Genomic DNA, 19,726 nt, shown 5'->3' with positions numbered 1-19,726 from the left:
CGCCTCGCAGGGGCGAGCCACGGCCTCCTCGGTGGCGAAGCTTCGGCCAGAGCCCCGGCTGTCCCCAGGGCAGGGCCCCGCACCCCCATCCCGCAGGGTCTCCCTGCACTGAAGCCACCCAGAAGTCGTCACCGCAGACCCGAGCCGCGCAGCGCTGCCTGCTTTCTGCCTCCTTTGTACCTCGTGATTTCTGCCTTCAATAGTTTCTAGGCCCGCGTTTGCTCCTCGTCCCCCGCCCTACGCTGCCGTGAAGCGTTGCTATACCGAATAAGCGACTACCACTTTTCTGGTGCAGAGGAAGCTTCACTTCTGTGGAGTAAGCCTCTACCTAGCAGCTCAGAGAGTGACTGCACGCGCGAAATTTCTGTTGAGCAAAATGGAACGGCTGGTGAACTAGGGATGGAGGATTCTTACCTCCAGAGAGCTTTCAGTGGTCTCTTTTCTGGCATTTACTGCAGCCCTGGGCTGCCAAACCCTGCAGAGAGAACTGGATTCCCTACTGGCCAACGCCTTCCCAACCAAATGGTCATTTACAAACGAATGGCTAACACCAGACTGGCGGGCACCTGCCCCGATAAAATCTTTAAAACCCAGTAGATGTTGCAAGTGGTTTGCATTTTCCTGACAAAGCCCATTCTTTATTTTGAGGAAGCGGCTTGCAGAGCTGGGGGTAGGAATGTTCATGGATTTGTTCCTTGCTAGAGGAGACCTAGAAAAGAAAACAGGCACAACTGTAAAGAATAATTGTTGGTAGTTTATTTACAACAAAATGCAAGGAAAAATACGATATTAAAAATAATAAATAACTCGGAAAAATCAGAAACTAAGTGATATGAATGAGAAATACGACAAACAAATTCTCCTGCTGAGCCTTGCATTATTTAACATGCAGAGCATTTCAAAACTTGGTCCTCCTTTGATGGTAACCATGTGTAGCCATCATTGCTCTAAATAAAAAGTGCACTACTGGACGTTCAGAGTCAGGTGGAATTAGCACAGAAATGAAATAACCCAATGAAACCTGTTTTAGTGACACCACAGAACTACAGGAGATTGTAATTCAATGACCATGCTGTTCACTTAAAGCAAAACATTGTTAGACTTATTTAGCAATTTTAACTTACACATATAAAACCAAGTCTGAACAATGGAAACAGAAAAGCTCCTATTGACAAGATCATGAATTCTCTCTTACTGCACTCACTAATTCATACAAAGCATATACGTTTGGCTTATTTCAAATGACAGCACGTTGTTTCGAAGTTACAGTGCAGCAAGCTTCAAAGCAGTTTTAACAAAATGTAGCGGTCTTGTTACAAACTAAGGTTCAAGGAACAAATATTTCCATTTCAAAATCTCTACAGCAGCAATTAATGCAAATTGGCTACTAGATGTCACAAAATCACCTTCCAGAATAATCAAAAAAGCCGAAGAATAATGTCAAATAGTTTCTTTCCATAGGATTTATCCAGTCATTTACAAAATTAACCATTACATTCATAGGAAATCCCATTAAGTACGTATTTCAGGAATGTGCTGCTCCTCGTAGTCTTTATGGATACCTCCCTTGTTTAATTTATTAGGAGATCTGCCCTTCTGAAGACTGCACTGAATTGCCAGTTATTTTGTAGTGATTGTTCTCTGTGAAATACATAACAGGACGAGCAAAGCTGGGAGGAGGCTTTACTAGAAACCCAAACAAACCGATCACGTTACTTGCTCTGAACCGTGTTCTCCTTGACGACAAACGCCTTGTCCAGTCCCAGCAGAGCCGGATCGCGTCTTTCTGCAGTCACCGGGGCCGAGAACAGGACCGCGGCTGTTGTGCCGATGCGGCTTCGCTGCGCGGCACCATGCTCTAAAAACGTACTCACTAAATAATCACGCCATTTATTTTTGCAAAAGAAGTGCTGAACGCCTGCAAAATGCTCTCTATTTTTCTCCTAACAAACATGTTTGAAAATACAGCAGAAAGCGCTGTCAAAAAATCAGTAATGAAAACAACCCCTTTGCCTCAAGATGTTATACTGAAGTATTCAGACCTTCCTTTTCATTTCATTTTCTGTGGGTTTTTTGTGTCTGCCGGGAATATTCTAGAAACAGCTATCCCGCCTTAAAAACCAACCAACCAAAACCCAACCAAACAGAAGAAGATATTTAAAGATGACATTGAGCAAACGGGTAATGCCCGGGGGGGGAAGCAAAGCGGAACGCAGCAGAGGGTACTTAGCCAGGCGCTGAAAAGCCCGGGGTATTTCTTATCCAAAGCAATGAAACATTACAGATCTGCTTATTTGCCTTCGTTAGGAAGCAACATGGAGGGAATGAGGCTGCTCATGATCCTTCTTGCGGCCAGCGGTGGATTCAGGCTGTTGGGTCAATAAATCTGGTAGTCCTCGGGAGCAGCACCGCTCGGTGGAAGGGCTGCGGCAGCAGCGCGCGCCGGCGGAGACGCAGCATTAAGCAGTCTGTCACTTTTTCCATGATGATCAGTGCCTTTCTCCTACATCTCTGCCATGCAGCTATTAAGATGCGTCCTCTTCAGGGATGTTCATCATTTTCATACATGCCTTATCCCCAAACCTGCTTAATGTGATAATCAGTGTATCCACGTGGGATTGGAAATCAGTCAGTTAAATAGGAGTAAAGGTGTGACTGCTTTGGTCTAACGATCTGTGTCAAACCCAGATGCCAAAATGTATATAGAAAGAGGGATACGTAAGCACAAGGACATTGTGACTAGAGCTGAGCAAATCCTTCTTTGACCAAGAGAAAATTCATTGACAAATAGATTTTCAGGTGGAGCAGACCTAAACCATTTCTATATCGGTCAAATTCAGGAAATGAAAAAACAACCAAACAATGCTTTTATGTTTTCAAAGGTTTCCCTGCTCTGCCAATGTTCCAATCTTGCTACTAAATAAATAATAAAAAGATTAGACCAGTTATAGTCATGAATACTTAATCTGCACACTTTTTAAGCTGAAATCATAAACTAATGTAGGAAAGTTTTGTTTGCACCATTACAGCCGCTTCTTTTTAAACAAAAAAATCATCACCCATTCGTTTACTCATCACAGAATTACTAGCTCTGAGAAGCAAAGCAAAGCAAAACATGGACAGCAAGTGGGCGAATACATGAAGTTAGACCGCAGCTAACCTACAAAGAGCTCCCAGATTTTGCTAGCTACAGAATTTTAACTATCCAACAAATATACACTTGTTTTCGGTGCAGGATGGCAGTGGAATCACCTCTCCTGCCACTAGAACTACCCTACAAATGCCACACATTCAACATAACTGCTACTGGATCTACAGCCACGGAGAAGCTCAGTGCATTGAAGCCAGTCAAATCACAGCATTGTGCTGAGAAGATGGCACCAACGTCCCGTCGGGTAAAAGCCACCCCCAGAGCGATTGTTCCATAGGCACTGATAGTTCAGCTCTGGAGGACTCTCTTTTTTTTATCCATGTACCACGTCACCGGTGGTACACCACCTTACCCACTTTGATCACGATTCGGGCAATAGCTGTCATTCCCTGGGAACTGAACAGCGCCTTATTTAACATCCACTACAGCTACCGGGAGCGACAGATACCGACAGCATTCATTACATCGCAGTTTGTGTGAAACAGAACAAAGGACCCCAAACGGGGGGCAGCGGGGCAAGTTCCTCACTGAGCTTACCTTTTGAAAAGGAAGGAAGGACGAGACCACTTCTGCCATTTATTTTCCTCCTCCTTCCACAAGCTACACTTCCCTACGGGGAAACGTCCTTTTCTACATTTTAATTCCCGAGACTGAGGAGTGATTTCAGGCGCAGGCCAGGAAGAGCACTTCTGTTTCCTTAACGTCACCCTACACGGGACTGAGCAGCCCCACAATTCATTTGCTTCTTAAAGGGACTGATTTTGTTCACCCCTTCCCTAGACGATGGTAAAGCCTGGAACCAGCTTTCTGTTAGCAGAGATGTGTGCTGTTTAGGAAAGAAAACGGAGTCTCGTATTTTCTTTCCTTTACATTCAAGGTCTTACAGCATAACCACCACTCTTCTTCCAGTGAGGAAAAGCCAGAATTCATTGGTTTTGCTTCTGAACTGGCTCAATTTAGCTGCGTTTTTTCAGTCTTACACATGGAACGCCATTGATGAACACCAATACAGACTTAGGAGATCACAAAAGGACAGGGGAGAGCTATTAAAATACACTATCTACAAGAAATAGGTGGTTTCTTTTACAAATTCTGTGCAAGATAGAAATAGTTCAATGGCCTCAAAGTCAGTATAATTAATTACAACTGGGGCTTCAATACAGTGATATTTTAGGTTTGAAAAGTTTTGTTTGTTAGCTAGGCCCCAAATCCTGAGTCATATTAAGCAAAATGTGAATCTGAGTGAGTGCTGTTGGTGTTCAAGTACATTGAGTTACAGGTCAAAGGTTTATGAATACACAGGAGAAGCCTGAGAGTAGGAAGGATTTTGAAATCGGCTATAAAAGAAGAAAAGAGGAGGGTTTTTTTTCCTGTTAACCCTGCATTCTAGTTGGCACTAATTTGCCTCAGAAGTCCTTGGCAGCTTTACTAAATACCTACGCCTAATTCCAAACGCTATGACCTAGATGAGGATTTGTAGGTAGAATACTGCTACAGAAAGATGTTTTTTCTTTTATAGGGTTCCCCTCAGACTATTTCATTGTATGTCAGTAAGACGCACCATATGGCTTGAAACACTACTTTAGGAATATATAAACTACATTCTCTTGCATGCACTTCTTTGAAGGTTTTAAGGATCAAGTCTGAGGAAAGAAGTAATCTTTCCACACCAGTAAGATTATTTTAAGCAAAAAAACGACCAACAAACCACCATGACCTTTGTAGAAATTGAGTTACATCACTCTTGCTGTGGTAGACATGGCTTATCAGGAGGAAACATGCTGGGTTAATTTAAAGGGTTTTTTTCGCTGGATCTGGAAGAGTGAGAGTTTCTGGAGCAGACTTTTTCCGAGGCCGGTCTTTGGGAACTGTTAGGAATTCAGGAGCATCTGTGGAGAGAGGAGTGGATGGAGCACTAGATGGAGCACTGCGGGTTGAAGAAGGCATGGAAATGTTAGAGATAGATATTGCAGGTGGGAAAATCCCAATCTTCTTGTTGGTAGCTTCCTGAGTTGCTCGTTCAAACTCTCGGACTTCATCCATTGTCATGTCTTCAACAAGAAGGAAAGAGAGATAAAGGCACGTCAGAATAATTTCAAATGATCGTTTCATTAACTCAGTTAAACTGCTTCCATCCAAATTCTAAATCAGGGAATGATTGCTTATCATGCATATCATTCAGGGATTCTCCACATGAATGCCTTCCGATTGTAATGCATTGACTGGAGTACAAAAAGCGGCCAATGTAAAGAAAATGAAGTTAAGTACATTAATCACATACTAATGGTTCTTCTGCCTGGGTCTGAACTGAATAAAGAGTGCTACCTCTGCAACTGCCGGAAAAATCAAGCTATTTCACAGGCAATTAAAGAATACATTTAGATACACCGTTAGCAAGTAGAATTTTTCAGAACTCCAAACAAAATAAAACTAATTGGTTGTTGTGGGCTTTTTTTTTCCATCTAAATTATGAGCATAAACGAGTAAAGGGTTGCCATCGCTTTGGTAGTCTACTGTAATTATCAAGGGATGAAAAATTCTCGCTCCCCCCATGCCCAGCTTCTGCTGACTTCTCGTTGCAGCTGCATGCACGTAACTGAGGCCGTTTTGCTTTTCTGCTAATAAAGCCTAAAGAATTCCCTCCCACTTGAAAAAGCCACAACGCGCTTTCCAACTTTTCCATCCAGAATCTGTACTTAAACATTTACGGCCAACCGACAAATCCACTGCTTAATTCCCTGCAAAATAGAGGCAAAATTGAGAAGTTAAAGCCACTTTGCAATGGAAAATCGGGTGCACAGAAAGCTTTAAAAGCAGTGGAAGTGTCCTCACGCAGGTGACAAACGTGTCCCAGGGCTGAGGAATCCCACAAGAGGGCAGAGCGAGCCCAGCAGAGATGTGCTGCGGGCTGAGCCCTGCCGAGCTCCTTCGATAAAAGCCCAAACGAAAGGCAGCTGCTACAGACGGGTAAGCTGAGCAAAAAAACCAGCAACTCTTCTGAAACCTGCTGCCTCCTGTCTGCATTGCCTGCACGTTAATAAAATTTGTGGTTTTCGCTGAACATCATGTTAAATTTGTAAATCGGAAGTATTTCATGAAACCCTTTTACAGATTCTTTCAGCTCTGAAAGCTCAAAAAACCCCAAAGAAAAACACTAGCATTTTAATAAATTTAACATTCTCACACAGTTGGGTGTCTGAGACATGGGACTGCCAATGGCGCTTACCATACATACCACAAAATCCTACACTTTCAGTACATCGATACTTTTTAATATTACCCAGCTGCATGCATCTGTAGCCTTGGCTGCAAACGTTATGTAGGAGCAGCTTTATGTTGTAGTACAACATCGCATTAAATAAACAAAAGCACGCGTGTTGCCAGCTGCCTCCTCTCTTCCCTGCAGACGCCATGCCAGGGACCTTTTCAGCCTACGCTGCTGTGCCAGTTATTAGGAGTGGGGACGAAGCTATTTTCACATCTGAGATAAGTGGCAGAAGTAAACAGATGGTCTCAGAGGAACTGTACCTACTTGTGTTGGAGATGGATTGGAACCTGCTTTGCTGATTTACATTTTGTTTCACGCCTTCTAACAGCGTGTGTAGTGTTTCTCAACCCAGACGGTTTAAAAGCGCCCCGACATCAAAGGGAGCCCATGCATGCATTTCAGCTATTTTCGATTGAGAACTTCTGTACAACATGAAACAAAAGTTGTCTTGGATAAATGAAAGTGAAAGAGGACAGGCAGATTTCTCAATGTGCTGGCCAGTTAACTGAAGACTGATTAAAGTCTTACCAAGTGGTACCCTCCAAGACCATCCATTTTAAATTCAGACACAAAATACTTATTGTCCCTTCAGTTGACTTTGGCTTTTTAGCTTACACTCGCTTTAAATTCACTTCTGTTCTGATACACCCTCGAGTAAAACCAGTCCTTATCCTGAGCTAGGAAGGCTCAGACTCTCTTTTGTTTCCATTATTCTATTCTGAATTCTGTTCAGATCTACACAGATTCTAGTCTGACCTCAATGGCAATTTTCCACATGGGAACTATGGATGGCAGACTTCATTCAAAGCCAAATCCTGAAGTGTAGAGCCAAAGTCAGAAGTGATTCTCAGTTTACTGCTGGGCTAAGGAGTAACCTGGATGTCAACGGAGCTGCGGCAGGACAAACACAAGAATCACCCTCCTGGTTATTGCTCAGACAACCCCTTCTCGGGCTGGTGACAGCCTTCACTGAGTCAGAACCAGGAGAGGCTTCCCGCCCTTCAGGCCTTGTGCCACACCCCTTACCCAGGTAAAACCCTCACTCAGCTCTACAGCGCAGTTAGTGGAAAAGAAGGAATAACAACATTTCAAAAGCAAATACCACTGCATCTTTTCTATTTGCAGATAGTAATAATTTCTAATTTTAGGCCTCTACGTGAGGTGCTCAAATTAGGGACTTAAATGCTTTACGAAGTTTCCAGAATCTGAATCGAAGAACCTACACAGAAACCTGCCCTCCTCTGGGAACTGCTGTTATATACTTCTGAAAATAGTCTCAGCTCGTTGGTAGCTAATCAATGACAACATTCAATTAGTTTGAAAAGAGTGAATAACTCATTAGCTTTTTTTTTTCCTGGTGAAGCCAACAGTTTTATCAGTCCCATAGAAATTTTCCACTCCCCATGTTCCTGGCTTTTTGACTGAAGCACTCTGAACCCTTGCCTTTTTAAACTATTCAAATAATAGAAGAAAAAACTGGTATTTAACTTCCTCTTTATGCATCCAACCGAAATTTGAGAATTGTGTCTTCCTGGAGGGCAGGGAGTTGTGCGTGAGCCCAGCCCCACCCTTTCTTACATCAGTGGCAGTTCACAGTGCAAACGAAAGGCAGGATTGCACTTCGTGGAGAAAGATTCTGTTCCTGCTGAAGCCAAACCTCCCCAAAATTCCACTGACTGGTCAGCAAGATCAGTTCATTGCTCTTCTCTGATCTGTGCAGGTGGATTAGCTGAGGATGGGCAATATGTTTTAAAAATTGACATACTCTTGCTTTGGCATGGCTCTCTATTTCATCCACAGTAGATGAATGTTGGTTGCAAACTTTAATGTTGGTTTTTTCATGCATATTTTTCTCGTATTCTCGAACATCATCCATAGTCATATCTGTAAAAAGTTCAAAATTGTTGGCATTTTCCATTGATTCAGTGCAAACTTTTTTTTTTTTAACGGAGCAGGTTCTAGAAACACACAGTCTTTCAGCAGAAGCCAAAAAAGGATTTAAAAAAAAGCACGGAGCAACTAGCTTTATGAAAATTGATTCATAAAGGTAGTGATATCAGCCAAGGAAGGTGTAAGAAGGTTAAGTCAAAGGGAGTCAGAGAACAGGAAGGAGTGGAAATTGTTCAGGAGTCTCTGTGTAACATAAGGTAGGCAAAAAGTATTGAAGTGCAGGCCTTGGCAAAGGCCAAGATCTTCTAAAAAGATTTTAGAAGATCCCTTGGAATAAAGGAGAGATACAGAAATACTGTAAATATTTACTTACCTTTCCAGGAACTTTCAAAAAGATTTTATGTTATTTTTGCATAGTAACCATAACCAGCAAACATTCTTACTGTTAGAGCACGCATCAGCTTAGATTCCAGAAACTAACCCTTAATTATACTGGTAAGTGAATTAATAGTGAATACGTTAACAGTTTTGTAGCCTCAAGCAATTTAATGAATTGTAAGAATTAGAAATACTCCACAAATCAGGCCGATTCCACCAGCAGGATCATTTATCATTGCCTAGGCATGCCTGATGTTGTCAAACTAGTGCATAATCTGCTAGGAGGTTGCTACGTAACTCAGAGCAGTTATTACAGATTTTAAAAAGATGTGTCATAAACCACAGTTCCCGTAAAAACATAAAGAATCCAATTAATTGATTTGTGACCTTACTCTTCTGAGTATTCCCATGCTTTCAATAAATCTGCGTGCGAGTAAGGTGGAAGTGAATACGAAGGCTGTCAGAATTTTGGTCTGTTCTTTACAACGGTTCGGTAACTTCAGAGCTTCATGAGAATAGCCATCAACTTTTTACTCATAAAACTCAAATAGCCTTTTAACAGCACAGTGTACTTGGAGACGTGTACCACTTCTGGTAACGTACACTGTGGTTTTGCTCTTGAGGCTATCATTTTTCTCAGGTTTACTGTGTGCCACTTGGATTTGCAAATTCTTATATCGCACCACTCCTTGTTATGCGATATGAGGCTCTTGCTGCACTTTACAGACAGCTTTTAAGGAAAGATACAACTTTAGCTGCTAGATCAGTAGCACAATGTAATACTTTCAGTGAAAATGACATGCAGTCTAAAATTTTGATCAAAAGGAAACATGGAGTACCACTATCTCATACTCTTTTAGCCTTTTCCTTTTCCTGTTATCTGGAATGAAGAACAAGCTCATCAGCCATGTCAGTAACATGCTAAGGATGCATTTTGCCAAGCAGAGAACATGCTCTTTATTAGTAAGTAACACTGTGAAAACAGATTTTCTTAATAATAAAGCTAAATACAATTTAGTAAATTTAATGACAAGCCACATTCATACTTACAGTATCAGTAACAGTAATCAATCAGTAATACCCGTAGCATAACATGTTATTTAATAATTGATTTGATTACACTGATTATTTGATTCAGTTTAGCTGACTTACATCATCTCCACGTCTTTCTCAAGCTTTTATTTTAAAAGATGCTAACTGACACACCGAAGGCACACAGACGCTTTAAAAATTATACTTCTGAAAACTCGCCCTGCCTGCACGCATAAACACGTCACGAGCGGTACCGCAACAGCTTTACAGAGGTATTAGGTAGGTATTAAATGGGACTGGATGTATACAAATTGGATCCCACTCCTTCGGGATAACGAAACACTCGCTTTCTAGTCACAGCTCTCCCCAGCTGTTAGGCTTCAGAACAACGCACAGGGCTGCAGACAGCTCAGAGAGGTACCTAACCGAACTTTCTGCACGTTCTTTTTTTTTTTTTTTAATAAATCTTCCTATATACTTAGCATTTATTCATATCTATTTTAGTAAGTCCAGATTTTTTAGCTTTTGTACTTAGCCTGACAATGCAGTTCTAAAAGTACATTGTATTATTTAGTAAAAAGACATACTGTGACAGGAAAAATCCACAGGATAATTGTGTATCACCGTATTTCATTTGTGGAAAGACTATTTTTGACAGGGTGCATTCAGAGTTAAGATGGGAAAATCTGTGGTTAAATGTTTTTGGGCTAAACCTATTCTGTACGTTTTACTCCATGATTAGCCACTTGTTATCATTATCAATAACTCTGCTAAAGCGCGGATGACTCTTTGCTTCCAGGTAACATTTCTTAATGTCTCGCTTTAATAGATATTTGGGGAAAATTTCTGGGCTCAACTTTTACATGAAGTCAGGCTTCTTTTAAAGTTATCAGTTTCCCTGACTTCGTACAGGGAAAATAACGGATCACTGTATTTCAGGTAAAAAATGAAAAAAAAAAAATAGAAAATCAAAAAAAGAATATCTCTTAAGAACTCTTTCTCACTGGATATAAAACTCTCTTACTAGTTTACGGCTATCCCCCCAAAAAAGGATATTTTTAGTAGATTTCAGTATTTTTATGATTACAGCACAAGATTTTCATGCACTACAAAATTTATAAGAACATTGTGACTTCAAAAGCAAATTTTTCTATAGTTTCAAAAAACCAGCACAACGAGTTTGTTGTTAGATTCCAGTGTGAAGTTGTGCAGGTTTATGAAGTCACTGCAGATGTCTGTGTTCGCACCAGCTGAGCTAACTGACTATTTTTAAGCAATGCAGAATGTTTTTGAGTTTGGATGAAAGACAGGTGTCATTCTAATCCGTGAAATGCCCAAAACGGTGTTTCCTGAAGCTTAAGGAGGGTCTAAATATATTCCCAAATTGCTATTATATGTTACAGAAACGTCTTAGAAACTGTTCTACAAGTATCTATGATTACGGATACATCTTACTGAAAATATATGTGAAAAGCACAACCCGCGTGAGCTTATTTTATAAAATAGAATTGGCTAGTTTGATATTCAGGATTATTCTGTACTATTGAAAGTGCCCATGCCTACAGCTGGTTCATGGATTCAGAACAGTTTCTGCATGCAGCTGCTGTTGAATCAGACCCAGGAGGTTTTACATTTATATCCATTTTTCAGAAAGGACGTTAGAGCTCCATCTTTTCCTTACTGCAGTCCCTATTAACAGTTTGAAACTTTCCTAAAGGCTGAAATTGTGTCGGATCAGAGGCCCTAGGAGTTTGCAGTATGGAAATGACCACATGTTAATGCAGTCTTAATAAGAAGCTTTATTCAAACCTGCGTGCGGCTCTCCGTATCGATGACTCCTGGCAGGGGCAGCTCCTCTCTGCCTCCAGCGCAGGGCGACTGGACGGATGCATATGCTCTGGGCTGTATGGGATGTACAGGCGCCCCTGTATGCGGCCTACTGGCTGCCTAAAATACAGCCCGCTCTTGTTACAAAGAGCCTGCTGTAAACGAGCTCCGTGTGTCCCAGAGGAACTGAACCTAGTTCCATCTCTTTCATGAACAACTTATACTGGGACCTGATGGTCTATGAAAGCAAATGGAAGTCTGTTGTTAATTGTCACAAGCTTTGCATCAGCCCTTTTAAATGGGCTAAATTTGGCGAATACTTACCATACCACTCATCAACCCAGGCAAAAGCCTGCCGGTGACCGATCAATAGTATATCTCTGACCACCTGCGAAACAAGGAAAAGGTCAAATACCTCTGCAGCAACAAAGCATTTTAGAAAAGTAACACTGTAGTCTTTCAACATGATTTAAAGTGAAAAATAGTCTGACAGTTTTGTCTCTAAAAAGACATGCCCTAGGCAGTCAGACATACTGGCTCTGAAGGTCTGGTGGTCCAGCCTCCCACTTGAAGGGGATCTGTTGCCAACACTGGATCACATTAGTATGGCTTCGACTAGCATGGGAAGCCATTTGGGACGTGCACAGAATCCATTAACCTTTGGGAAATTAGACGTTCTGGAACTCTTCTTTTTCCTTGTTAGTTTTTTAAACATGTGGTAGGTCAACACCCTGAAAAATATTATCATTTGGCTGTTATGCTATTCATTAAGTAATTTTTTAGTAGACTGGTTGGAAAACTTTCCCACTACCTGTTTGTAAGAAATTCTGCCCATCATTGCTACATGTATGGTACTCCTGTATACTCATAAAGACTTTAGCTCATATATTTATCACAGTATTGAAAATGGTATCGATAGTTTTTCTCAGCCTTAGATCTGAACAGCTCCAGGCTTTGTCAAGTTTATACCCAGAGATGAACTCTTTGGCTCTGCTCCAGACCTTTCAGACCTTGAGAGAGGTCTGAAAGCGGATTCGGCTGAGCTCCCTGGCTTCCCCACAGCCACAGTCACATTCCTGTGCAGGGTACTACTCAAGTTCTGCTTATGTGAAGGATAAGAAACAGCTCCTGTTTCACTGACCTTGTGTACAAATTGCTCTACTCTGGTTTGAAGTCCCCAGACTTCAAATTTCACAGTCACAAGTTTGTAGGAACACATAATGGGCTGGTGGGTCTCTCTCCAGCCTTCTTTTAATTGGCCTCTCCCAGTCTTCTGTGACTTGAAATATTTAGGATCCTGCAAAACAAAGAAAACATATTGGGAAATGCAGGAGAGGAAGTCCTGTTTGTCAGTTTGCTAAAGTAAATGTTTTGATAAGACATAAAATATGAAAACATGCTAATAAACATTATGAAAAAGTAATATGAGATTGACTTAAATAAGCACTAGGATATACGAAAATCCAATCCTGTCTTTTATCCAACAGCCAGTGAATTGATGGCAGCATATTCTTGGAGATGCTTTGACAATCATATCATCTAGGACATTTTCTGCTACAGGAAAATATGTTATTGCAAGTCATTACAATACAATGCTCTCCAAGTGTTATTTATGGCCTTGGGAAAACAATGTTGCTTCTTCAGAGCTTGCTTTTCCACTGCTCCCTCAGTGTGACTTACTAGTAAGTAAGTAAGTACCTTCTACCCATGCCCGTCTTCCTGAAATCACCTCCAATTTGAGCTTTGACACGTCAACACTGCTGTGACCCTGACAACGCCACTTTCCATTTTAAGTGAACTTGTATATCCAGGTGGGCAGCGAAGTAGGAAACTCCTCCAGTTTAGCCATCTCTGGTTACAACTGAGTTATGGGCAAAACACTGACTAATTGCAACTCTGTCTCTCTTTTATGAACTGGAAAATCAAATAAATTGGTGTGGAAATTACAACAGCAAGACCAAAAAACCAGTAAGGACATTAGTTCATCTTTAAAGTTTACTTTTATCTGTACAAGATACGGTTTTATCTATCAAAGTGTTATTTTCCATATTCATATAATTCCATTTCACTTTATGTCAAATCCTGCTAATTACATCTTGTAAATAGAAATAATTTACAGTTAAGCATTGATTTTCAAAACTTGAAAATAATGTAGTTTCCGTAAATTCATAATGGAGCTTCTAAAATCTGTCTTCAAGAACAACCACGAGTGCTCATCTGTGTTGCCTCCCCCAAAGCTGAGATCCGGGAAGATCTTTGAAATCCATCCTTCGTTATAAAAGCAGTTAAACATGTATTTAAGCATGTGCTTAAATTATGTTCTAAATGGAAGACAATCAGGAGAAAAACTAACAAAAAATTATAAGACTACTCTGATCTTAATTTTCTTTCATTGAGTGTGAGCTTATATATCATTCAGCACTGCTTGTTTCTAATGTTTGGTTATCTCCTGAATTGCCTTCTGATTTAATCCATAGACTGAAGCTCTGTCATTAACGTTTCTTTACAAAGCTCTAATGAGGTGATAGTCTTTCTTCTCTGTGAAAGTCATCGCTTTTATTGCTGACATATTATTTTCTAAATAGAAGCTTTAAGCTCGCAGGATAATAAGGTTTCAATGTTAAATCACCATAAAAACCAATTCAGCGTCATCATATATCAGAGCAACATACCACTGTATATCACAACTCATAGTCACATGCTGTTGCCAATCTTCTCACTCAATAAAGCTTGACCTCAGGTTGCTCTAGATATTTTCTGGTTGAAAGAGTTGTTTTATAACGGATTATTGCCTGAAGCAATCAAGATAGTAATAAAAAGAAAAAGAAAAAATAAAAAGGGAAGAACTAAGACATAATATTCAGAAAGGAAAAAAAGGAAAATCAAAGGAAAATGGTTTAATGTACGGAAGGGTCTGCTGTTCCTTACATACACATAGGGTGCTCGTGTGATGGAGCCATTGCCTCGATTAAGCATTTCGGATACGCACTTTAATAGCACTGAGTGTTATGCAGCGATACATTATATCCTCTCGGCGATAACCAGACCTATAATGGAATAACTTCAGTGCAGGCCAAAGGGATTTAATGTAATGAATTTGAGTCAGTATCAAGTATTCAGAGTTTATAAATAAAAATGAAATAATGAACAGCTCCCCTGCATGACTGCTCAGTCACGCATAAAACTCGTGTCTCGCTCAAACTGCAAGAACCCTCTGGATGCTGTGAAAGCAGTGTTCTGCTTTGGCTTGGTTTGGTTTTGTGGAGTTAACCCAGCAGACAAGGGGATTCATAGTGGAAATCATTCTTAAATTGGTGGCCCACAAATAATCCATCCACTGCAATGCAATTCATCCGTGACATCACTCCTAGTTGCAAACTCCTTTAACAGCGCCCAGAGATGGCACCTTTGCTGCCTTTAATCATGTCCGTTTTTCTTGAAGGACATGATGTTTAGTCACAAATTGGCGGCACCGTTTCAAGCAAAGAGCCAGGCAATGATGGGCAAGACGGGCAACTTCTAGCTAATAGCTTTTATGGAAATTCCTGCCTTTTGGAAAACATTGACATATCGGTACTATAAAACTGTAGTCTGATGAATGGAAGCCAGGAAACAGAAAGAATTCAGAGGCACAGATTTCCAGACTGCTGTACGAAAGATCAAGATACTAAAGAATTTACCGAGTGCTTGCTCAGGTGAGCTAAAACTGAATTCACTGGGAGCTGCGTGTAAAGACTGTGTATAAGCCGAGTAGTGGGATGTAAGATACACAGCAACTTTAAGTAAAGTGAACTTGAGAGTTTAATCTCTGGGCCATCAATTCAAAGGGCACGAGTGTTTTACAGAGGAGAGTCGTTACCGTAAGTAAAACTAACAGCGCTGGGCTTTTTACCCGGATGCTAAAAAATTAGGTGTTTAAAAAAGTCTTGGGCTATTTTAGAAAGACACAAATTCTGGCTCAGCAATTGCTCGTGCTATGGTTCATGCGAGGAAGTATTTAGGGGAAGAATCTCTGTATTTATCTCTATATTTTGCATAGATTTACACCCTTCCTAGGCCTCTGCTATTGGCCAGCCCCAGGCAGCATACCCCGCCAGAAGGACCTTCGGTGGGCCCAGTACTGCTCTTCTTTTGCTCTTCAGTGTCTGATCCAAAGCCCACTCAAATCAATGAGAACTTTGACACGAAAGCCACAACCCAGAATGATTTTACGTGCCTAACTCATGGCTTCAAATTGCTGGGTTAAGATTCACAGCCTGGAATCCTTTCTGCAATTAGACACATAAGGTCCTTCTAAACAAAAAAAAAAAAGAATCAGGGATGACAATTTTCTATTAAATGCAAGCAGAAATAATATTGGTACACAGCACTGCTTCTCCTCCTGACTTTCACGCTGTAGCTCACTGGTTAGGTTGGCCAGAAGAAATCGGGCTCTGTGCCACGCTCCCATCTCTCCGGGTCCCAGGAGGAAGCGCTGAGCCCCTGCCTCTCTTCTGCGGAAGGTACGGCAACTTGGGGAACACGGCCAGAGGCACGGGGCAGGGCGAGGCAGCGTACCCTCCCGGCAGGAACCGTGGCACTCAGGAGTCTGAAACACTTCTGTCAGTGACTGGGAACTGGGCAAGCTGGTCTTTGGCCTGACCCCATTTTTATGTTATTATTTAGATCATTAATTTTGTGTGCGCCTTATTTTTGCTTTCAGCCACCCATGCCTGCCTTCCTAGAGAAGCCATCATCCAAAGTATACTGCGTCTATTCACTATTTTCCCCTTAATTTATCTACTGGCAAAATCCTCAATCTGTTTTAAATGTAATGGCATAGCTAAAATCTTTTTGTTTAAATAACCTTCTCGTCCTTTTATCAGACACAATTTATTAGGAAAGCCCATCTGGCAAATCCTTTTGCTACAGAGGAGCAAAACCTACCCTGTATTTGCAATACATTATTGCCAGGTGCAGAGTGATTTAAAAATAGCACTTCTGCTAACGTAGCAGAAACATCATTACCCATGAGCTGGGCTTATTTGAGAATAAAATGTAAAATTACAATAAAATAAAATAAAAGCCACAGCGTGATGGATGTGGTTTCAAACATAGCACTCTCCCAGTGCTTCTTACTTAGGCCAGGTCTGGTGGGTCCCGGCTCAACAGGCTTGTTGTTGGAGATTCCATTATTTAGCATTTATTTACTTAACCCTCCTCATGGACTGCAGACGTCATGGGCATCACGTGTGGAATTGTAACCCCCTTTTTCCAGGAGGCAAACACCAACATGTTCACAATAGGGCACTGGGTTGTTGCAATGCCTTTTCAGATTTAATTCTGAAATGTTATTTTTTACCTAAAGTTAAATAATAAAACACATTCATGGTTTATAGAAAACTTCCAAATCTGAATGGGCACGCTTTCCCTGAGCTCTGCCACGGCATCCGGCATGATTTGAAGATCCCATACTATTCTGCCGCTGACACCGCCTCCTCTGTCTGTACGCTGGAAGCCTGCATGGAGCATCTTGTCAGCCTGCTCACCGATCTGTCTCGAAAACTACTTGCTGCTTGTATGGCCGTTTTAGCATGGGAAGAGATCCCCCAGCTGAACACGCTCTCCAGCGGTGAAGGTGCGCTGTGTAATGCCATACATCCTGTTCTTGTACTGGATGCTACTCAGGTGTCCCAGAAACAAAGATTCTTCCTTCCTTTTAATGCGGGGATTTGTTTTTTTCAGACTCCTAGTGCAATATATTCCACCACTGTGCTTTTGAAGTGCAGTCAATTATTTTTTCCCTTTAAGCTGAAGACCATTTTGTTTGATCTTGAATTTCAGAACCAACCCTCCATGGTTTTCATACATGTGATCTGGCATTTCACCATCAGCTGTAGTTGCTAGGTTTTGGATTTCAGCTTATAAAGCTAGGGCTCTGGAAATATTTGTTCGTGTAAAGATGCCACTATATAGAGATTTATGTGGAGTCATTTTTTAAAGACTCTTTTTTCTCTTTTTGAATTTCCATTACGACATATTTTCTGGAAGAGCCAGCTAAATACTTCTGAATTGTAAATATTGGGACAGTTCTGAGGTGTTAAAATATCCAGCCAGCCTTTATGTAAGCTCACGACTGAAGTTAGTAAGGAAAAGGAAACGTTCGTCTGTTTTTGCTATGCCCTGTACTGACCTACTGCACTGAGATGTTGCACAGGTTCCCGGGGGGGCTGAGGCAGCCCCGTTATTTCCACTACCGTAATTTTCTGGCTCTGTAATGTGACAAAGGTTTTGTTATTCTGAAAGCACCCGGACAGCGGTAAGCTGGACCTATTGCAGTGCAGCTGTGTTAAAGTCAAAAAAGCCAGCAATTGAAGAAGAACACTGCAGCAGCTGCAAGAAATCTGTTTAAACAGAAAGATTAAAAAAATTTAAGAAAGATTTAAACTAACTTAAAAAGTTTATTCCGTTTGTCCAACTCTCAACTGCTTTGCTATAAACAGGAAATAAAACATTTGTTCATTTTGAGAACTTGAATATAGTGGCAAAGAACATTTTGCTCAGTAGCTCCCATCTACAGTAAAAGTTTCATTTCTGTGAATGATTCACTTGAGGCCCTCACTCTGCAGCGTAGCTCAGTTTTATTCTTCTCTATAATTCAGATAAATATATATGTCTATATGGGGAATACATGATGGCTGGTGATACATATTCATTGATGGTAAAGTCACAAGGAAATGACTTTACAAAATGTACAACTACTCTCACCTGCAGGCTTGTACATTCTTTATACAGAAACACAAAATTCTGTATTCAGTGTAATATGTACATTCAGATTTGGAAACATATGTGACTCCTTACTGGAAAACAGGCAAACCTGTTAGCTTGGATCTAGATTCAAGCTTTCTAAATTTGGAACCTCACATTTAAACTTCTTAAAAGTTTAAGGATTTTTAGGTCCATGCTTGTAAAAAAAAGCATCTTTATTTAAGATGTGGCAGCACGGCTAAGAATTCTGGTGGCTACTTCACAATGAAGTTCATAGATGGTCATTAAGTTAAAATTAAGTCGTCTGCTTTGGCATCCCCAGAACTGCTGCAGTTCTACCTCCTCCAGTCCTCTACAAGGGCAACTCTTTTGACAGGAGAAATGAGTATACCTCCACGGAAGACAGAATTGGACTCTGTGTATGTGTTCATCATAGCTAACAAAACTGTCTTCTGATTCACTATTTACTTGGTGATTTAAGTCCTTTTGTGCATACACTGACAGATGAGCCCTCCATTCTTCAGGGAATTCAAATCACTTGGACGATTCTGGTCAAGAGATCGCTCAGTATTATTGGCAGAGGTTCCTTTAAAGTCTTCCTCAATGAAACAACAGCTCTCCTTAAGCCTCCAGCTAACTATATTTTTCACTTTTCAATTCTAGTTAATATTTAGAAGGAGAGAAAAAGCAGATATGCACAAAGTTGAATTCAATCATTTTCCCTTCAACTGCCATGACATTTTCATGGAACACTTGTCCTTTCTCATCAGTACCAGCACAAGTCAAAATGAGCTATGCAATTCAAATGGAATGGTATGCATATGAAGATGTTTTATACATTTCATCTTTTTATGCGTGAATCATTATTATGTAAGTTACAATGGAAGGAAGAATATAGATCTGTTTATAAGATTTATTCAGGGCAACTGAAAAACAATTTTTTAGATCATAGCTGCTAGGAAGCAGAGAACGGTCGCTCCACCTGTTTGTACTGAGCCTGATGCTGGGGGTCCCCTGGGGATCTCCTGAACCCTCCTGTGGTACCTGCAATATCATGACCTCTACGGCTGATACCGGTGTAACACATACATATGCAACCACGTCTTCTGCTTATATAAATGAGAAAAACAACACTAAAGCTGCTATGGTTCGTTCTGTTATAATCGCTGAGTTATTTGATGCACTAACTCAAAGAAAGGTCACAGTCAAACTGCAGAAAGGGGCTTTTCATACAGAGGACTCTGAAAAATATATGCTATTGACCCCAACAGCTTATGAACGATAACTGAGCATTTTAAAGCTAAAAATAACTGAAATCACAAATACTAGCTTAATAGCAGCTATGTAATTAGTGCTGTCCGATCACATCAGAAGCTCATAAGCACTAACAAAAAGCAAGCAGTTTAAGTAGCGTGTGAAAGGTTTAAATTATT

At 40.8% G+C, this 19,726-nt stretch overlaps 1 protein-coding gene across 1 annotated transcript in view; it reads right to left on the bottom strand.

Moving 5' to 3' along the window:
• Nucleotides 1–754: 754 nt before the first annotated feature.
• The window catches only part of PITPNC1 (phosphatidylinositol transfer protein cytoplasmic 1), an 89,143-nt gene continuing 70,171 nt past the window's right edge, over nt 755–19,726 (bottom strand). The window contains exons 7-9 of the mRNA XM_082326685.1: nt 12,688–12,843; nt 11,871–11,934; nt 755–5,202 (exon numbers count right to left, since the gene is read on the bottom strand). Of these exons, the coding sequence (XP_082182811.1) occupies nt 4,943–5,202; nt 11,871–11,934; nt 12,688–12,843 (480 nt within the window). The 3' untranslated portion in view covers nt 755–4,942. The remainder of the gene's footprint in view (nt 5,203–11,870; nt 11,935–12,687; nt 12,844–19,726) is intronic.

Source organism: Platalea leucorodia, assembly GCF_965183815.1.
Source record: "Platalea leucorodia genome assembly, chromosome: 14".
NCBI classification, from domain to species: domain Eukaryota; kingdom Metazoa; phylum Chordata; class Aves; order Pelecaniformes; family Threskiornithidae; genus Platalea; species Platalea leucorodia.
This window is presented reverse-complemented; position numbering and strand designations above follow the sequence as displayed.